The sequence below is a fragment of the Chelonoidis abingdonii genome, chromosome 14, assembly GCF_003597395.2.
Source record: "Chelonoidis abingdonii isolate Lonesome George chromosome 14, CheloAbing_2.0, whole genome shotgun sequence".
Classification (NCBI taxonomy): Eukaryota; Metazoa; Chordata; order Testudines; family Testudinidae; genus Chelonoidis; species Chelonoidis abingdonii.
The window spans coordinates 4974206-4980850 of NC_133782.1; the positions used below are offsets into that span (position 1 = coordinate 4974206).

Here is a 6645-nt window from a genome sequence, read left to right on the forward strand (position 1 = left end):
AACACAGAAGGCCAGGTCTTCAGCGGCAGTCAATTGCCATAATGCCACTGAAGTCCATGGAGCTATGCAGACACCAGCCGAGGATTTGGCCCAGCATGTATGAGAGACAGTTTGTGGGTGGGGTGGGGATTGTTTTGTTGCAAGTACCTTTGTGTTGAAGCGCAGGGACTGCATCATTCAGTTTTGTGGTGGAATAGGGATTTAAATATCTTAAGTCTCAAATGGCCATTAAAACACAGAAATGCATAGTATAATGCCTAATGCTCTGTTGCAGAAATATTTCATAAAATCATAGACTTTAAGGTCAGAAGAGATCATTATGATTGTCTAGTCTGACCTCCTGCACAACATAGGCCACAGAATCTCACCCACCCACTCCTGTATTGAACCCCTAACCTATGTCTGAGCTATTGAAGGCCTCAAAAGCGCAGGTCCCCGTCAAACCATTAACTTCAGTGGTGAGCCATTGGCAAGGAATTAAAAAGCCCTGGGCTGTAGGAACAGGGGAAGAAGTGGGAATGAGGTTCAGTCCGTCTGACTTTTCCAAAGGAGCAACATGCACGAATGTCGGTTTGCAGTTGCCTCACATGGCACTTTCTCCGCTTCCTTTGGCTACCGACCTCCTGCATAGGAACAGAATTAGACATGGGCCCAAGCTTCAACCTTTGGATCCACATCTGAACTCTTCCAAGGTCTGGGGCAGTTCAGACCTGGGGGCTTGATTTGGCGCATTATCGAGATATCAGTTAAGTGAGATTTGTGTGTGTGTGTCAGAGGCAGCGTTTTGTCCATCTAAAAAGAACATGATCTGGAGCCATGAAGCCGTCAGGGACTCTCCCATTATAAACAACGGCTAGAGTGAAGGAACACTTCAAACATCTGGCCAGTATAGTCTCTCTCCGCTAGGCTAGATGCATCCATCAGCTGACAAAGAGCGGCTTGCTCCATGTAGTTTTGCAGCTGTTAAGCTACTACATCTTAAACAACACCAAAGTGATTAAAAGAACCTCACCCAGATACAACACATGGCCAGAAACCTGTATTTTGTTGTTTGATTCCTTTTGGTGAAGGGCTGCATGGCTTGGGGACTGAGGATGGAATACAAAGCTGGTCATCTACTCAACTCCAGCCATGGATAGTTAGCACGTAGCAAAGCCAAGGTCTGAATGGGCCATGGACACTGAAGCATTATCTGTCCTCTAGAGATGTCCCCTCCAGCTCAAGATTAGGGCATATCGATGGGGCATCTGCTTCCCATACTGAGCCTTTTCTGCAGATAGGATTTGGTGACATTTTCAGAAGTGCCCAAGTCACATAGACACTTTTGAAGATGTTACCCTGCATTCTTAGCATTGTGACCAGCATTCAATTAACAATGAAAATGCAGCGGAGAGGCATCTAATTATAATAGGCAAAGAATCATCTAGCTACCTTCTGGGATGGTGGAAGAATTAGCACAGCTTGCAAATCTAACAGTGGGGGGAAAGAAGGGAATTTTAGTGGTAGAAAATGACTAGCATTTCCTCTGTGATCTAATCTACCCATTACCTTTCCTCTGACAGAGCTCCAGGGCAGATGGGAGAGGGGCTGAGTGTGCTCTTCTTCTTTTTAATCACAGGAAGTGATCACATGGTAATATGCAAGGTACTTGGAAGCTCAGAACTGGAAAATAAGTCAGAGCTTGCTTTCTTCCTTCCAGACCGTTTCTGGGGACTAGAATGGGATTCAGCCTATATAAGGCTGTTTCCTTTCGCAGTCATTTGTCCAGGCACACAGAATGCTTCCCATTTCTGTTTGTTTCAGCCGGCGATCCTGGCACATGCTGGACACACCACTGGTGGCCATAAGCCAGCTCTCCTGTTTAGCCTATGATGTCATTTTTCCATGTATTCCCCTCCCCTTTTTTTTACACGTACTGTATATGGAAACACAATGGAGTTCCTTTCTGTAATTAAATGGGAACAAACACTCAGTTCATTTATTGGCACTTCATGTAAAAAATGGGGCAGGACTTAGGCCTGTTAACACTAACGTCGGTCTGATTTAGGAGAAGCTTGAAAAATTCATGTCATTTGTTAAATATCCATCTCCCCTAAACGGCAAATCCCTGCCAACAACAACAAAAACCTTTCATCTCTTCATTTTTTTAGTAGCTTTTTTGGGCTAAATCAATCTGGTTTAAATCACCAGCGTTCAATGAACGGATGCCGCTAGCAATTTATGCAACAGATTGGCATTTTCTTTTGTAAATATTCTGGTGCAAATGCTGCATTTTCCAGAAATAAATAGAACTAATTGAAGCGAGAGGCATAAAATAGGAACGATGGATAAGATTTGCCTTGGAGGACCCAAATGAATATAACAATGGGTTGAAACAATGAAAAGCTGAAGTTCTAATGGGTGTGTAGGATCCTGGTGGAAGCTCTGTTGCTGGGAATGTTTTATGACTAGACTGAACAAAGCATTAGAAAATGCATTACAAGGGACAAGCCTGTACTGGCTGGGCTAGAAGTCTTTTCCATTTGCAACGTTTATGGGCCCCATCCTTGCACTTTTTGACTCAAATGAGGATCCGGGAAAAGCTCGTAGGCATCAGGCCGTATACGATAGTGTACAGCCATGCTAGCAAAAATAATAACCACACAGAGGCACACAAATGTCAAGAGAAGGATATCACATGTTTTATTAAATGTCATTTATCTGAGAACAGATGCTTTCCCCATAGAACATGTCTTTCACACTTACAAAATGAGAAATTTAAGAGAGGGTGAGACAGCCATGAGGACTGTGTCTGCTGACATTCTCTGAGCACTAGCCACCTTTCATATATCTTTGGAGAGCATTTACAAGGCTTCCTAGCGCTGGCGGGCGATACTATTGAAATTAATACAATTGCTAGGCTGTCAGGACATTAATCAAGTGATCCAAGAATCTGGAAATGGTTGGGACAACATGCATTTGCGGAAAATATGTGTTCACACAACAAGCACACAAGATGGGAATAATTATATGAAGATGTTTTAATAATGAACCAGTATGCTCTCCAGACAGATCTAGACAATAAAAACGTATGCAGTTCTATTCTGGGGGCAGGGGTAGGGAGTGTGCAGAATTCTAGTCAATTCTTCAACAATATTGATATCATAATTCCCTTTTCTCCCAATATTTCTTCTTTTAAAACCCAGCCTCGCTACATAAATGCTGTAGAGCTCATGGATATCCTTTGATTTATTTTAAAAAAAGTTTGATAATAAAAAAACCCCAAACATTAAATATAATTTTATATATAAAAATGCTTAGTAAAAATATAGCCTCGTTGCCCAGTTAAAATATATTGCTGAGAATACAGTGAAAACTGTGCTAAAAACCACCTCTAACAGGCACCCAGTCTTAAAACAACCCCTTCAAAAATATCTCTAAGGTTTCCCATGCTATTTAGTTTGCCCTTCAGTTAAACATGGTCAATTTGAGCAGGTCCCATTGGCAGTTGTTTTAGACACGAATCACTGCAGTTTGTCTAAAGACACGGTAGAACAACCTGATCTTAGAAGTTACAGCTATGCCCGGCTGAAAACAATGTGTAAGAAGCTTTGCCATATTTTCCAGTTGGCACAGAGTTAAGAGATGGAGTGCCATAGGCTGACCTCTTGTCTATGTTAACCCTCTGCGTTGGAAAATGCATCTATTTGTGTTATATAGTTATACAGTATATCAGTGATTTCAGCATGTTTTAAAAAAAGCGATGCATTTAATGAGATACTCTAAATATTATGGAGCTCAATGGTTAAAGGAAGATGGCTTTTCTTTTTTTAAAGGAGACTCTGCACTGAAGGGTCATACGTTCTCCAGGGTGAGCACATCGTGCAGTGGGGCAGACCTAGCCTGTGATGCAGGAGCTATAGTAGACAGCACTGCTGGCATCAGACAATGCAGATATCAAACTGCTCTCCTCACAGGAGATACTTCTCGGAGTCACTTTGGACAGGGAGACATGGTAAGGGAGTCCTGAGGTTTCAGGACGAGTCCTGCTCATGTTCAAATACTGGTCAAACTCATTGCGGTCAACATCTGTCCAAAGCTCAGTTTGATTTAAGTGATCTACGCTGTCAACGTGATGGGCTTCGGGAGGGGGTGAGAGCTGGCCTAGATGGGCAGAAAGGATATTCTGCGGTCCAGAGCAAATCTGGTTGTAGTACATGCTAGATGGATGGGGAGTCCTCATAGTATCAGCCAAATGTGATGGGGTCTGAGCATAGGGCAGTGCCATGTCCCGCCCCATGGGCTTCTCTGGGGGAAACTCCATCTGGTGATGGGGATGATAGCCTCTAAAGGGGATCATGCTGCAGTCATCCTGCATGTGAGGAGGGAAAAACGCTGGCTCGGTCTGTTCCAAGACATCCAAGGGAGACATCTCGGGAGTTGGCAAGCCGTAGTTTTCAATATCCGACCCCATGGAGCGGAGTTCTCTGAAGTGGTTAAGTGGGGGAGGCTGGTGATGGCCAGGCTGGCTGCCACTATGATGATTCATGCTGAAGCTGTCGCTGCATGGCTGGGAAAGGTTGTGGAGAAGGATATTGGGTTCCATCCTCTTGATTTTCTTGGCTTGCTTCTTCCTCCTTGGGCGGTACTTGTAGTTGGGATGGTCCTGCAGATGCTGAATTCGCAGCCTCTCCGCTTCCTCCACAAAGGGCCGCTTGTCACTGGCACTCAGGGCTTTCCATGACTGGCCTGGAAAGGGGAAAGCACACCCCGTTAAAAGAGCTCATCCCTGCACCCTTCCTCCAGAACGCACAGATCTTTGCAAAGAAGCAATGCATGAAGATACAAGAGAGGAAAATGCTTTGGAGGGCAGGAGGGAGGTCACATCCAGAATGCGGTTAAAAAACCGATAACATACAAACCTCCAGTTTAACTCCCCTCTGGGGAGAGGGCTGAAAAGTGATACGAAGTCTCCCCCCTCCCCAAGAAAAGAAAAGAAAAATAGAGATTTAACTCTTTAGCCCTGCAGAGAAGCAAAGAGATGACTGCAATGGCCTACTAGGAGCCACATTCTGCTGAGAATTCCAGCGCTTTCTGGGTACAGGCATCCGGCTCCTCTCTGCAATGGGACACTGCACGCTCCCCCCCCCGAAAAGGAAAATAACCCCCCACCGGATAGGAAAGCCAATAAGCAAATGTCCTTTGCAAGGCAAGAGAGGAGGTGGAGGGGCCATTGTACTGGAGAGTTAGCAACAGCAGCCGTTCCAGCCACCAAGCAGACCAGCCCTAAGCCATGCAGCCTTCTTTAGCCTGACCCTGGCCCAGATCCAACGAGGGGCGCCTGTTTCTATGCCAGTGGGTGCAGCCTGCCCCTGTCCCAGTGGGAGCAGCCTGCCCCGGGTCCCAGAGGGTGCAGCCTGCCCCGGGTCCCATGTCCCAGTCAGATTGTCTCTGTCCCAGAGGGTGTAGCCTGCCCCGGGGTCCTTGGTAGGGTGACCAGATGTCCCTATTTTATAGGGACAGTCCCGATATTTGGGATATTTTCTTTTATAGGTGCCTATTACTGCCACCCCATCCCAATTTTTCACACTTGCTGTCTGGTAACCCTAGTCCCAGAGTGGGGGCGGCCTGTCTGGGGTCCCAGAAGGGGGGCAGTCGGTCTCAGAGGGGGGACAGCCGGTCCCGGGGCCCGGAGGCTGGTCCCAGGGTCCCAGCCCCGGAGGGGGGGTGGCTGGTCCCGGAGGGGGGGCAGCCTGCCCCGGGTCCCGGAGGGAGACAGCCTGTCCCGGGTCCCGTAAGGGGGCAGTGGCTCGCCTCGCCGCTTACCCAACATCTTGCTCAGCACCGCGTTGTGCAGGTCCGGGTTCTGCTGCGCCAGCCGCTTGCGCTCGTCCTTGGCCCACACCATGAAGGCGTTCATGGGGCGGCGGATCCGCGAATCCTCCCCCGGCTTCCCCTCGGCTCTGCCCGAGGTGGGACTGTATCCATACCCGGGATCCGGGCTCGGCGAGCGGCTGGGCGCTGACGCGAGCGCGCCTGGCTCTCCCCCCGCCGCGCCTGGGCGAAATCCAAAGCCGGGCTCGGGGCTGGGGGTCCGGCTGGAAGCGGAGTCTGCCCCGGGGGTCGGCTGGTAGGCGAGGCCGGGCTCAGCGGCGGGGGCCGCAGTGGGTCCCCATGAACGGCCGCCCCTGGGTTGCGATATCTCCTCTCTACAGTAACTGGGCTCAGGTCTATTCATTCCAGCTGGGCGGCCCTTTGGATCAGAACCGAGCAGAGCGGGGCAAAGGGGAGAAACCTGCGACCGGCGGCGGCTCAGCGGGTCCGGGGGGAGTCAGGCACAGGCGCGTTCCCCTCCCGAAAAAAAACCAAACTTTTGGGACGCCGCGAAGCTGGAAGGGGTCAAATATAGCCACCCCCGGCCAATCAGCAACGGGGAGGCGGCGTCCCCGGGCTGCCTCGGGAAGCGCCGATTGGGAAGGGGGTTGGCTGGGGGGCCAGTTTGAAACCTGGCTTCCCTTCCGGCCAAGGAGCTCGGACTTGATTTTTTATTTTGCAAGCTCTGCTGGGTCGCTGAAATCCGCAGCGCGACAGACCCCCCTTCCCTCCCGGCAAAGCAAGCGGGCAGGGCGATTGGGATCCGCTCCGCTGCTGCGCGCTTTGCAGCCT

The 6645-nt window shown here is 49.1% G+C and overlaps 1 protein-coding gene across 1 annotated transcript; it reads right to left on the reverse strand.

The window, feature by feature from the left end:
* Window positions 1-2659: 2659 nt before the first annotated feature.
* Window positions 2660-6362, reverse strand: SOX18 (SRY-box transcription factor 18). Its single transcript, XM_032766435.1, has 2 exons — window positions 5806-6362; window positions 2660-4728 (listed from the first exon to the last, which is right to left on the reverse strand). Exons 1-2 carry the CDS (start codon window positions 6215-6217, stop codon window positions 3878-3880), a joined length of 1263 nt encoding a protein of 420 aa, XP_032622326.1. The 5' UTR covers window positions 6218-6362; the 3' UTR covers window positions 2660-3877.
* Window positions 6363-6645: the final 283 nt, after the last annotated feature.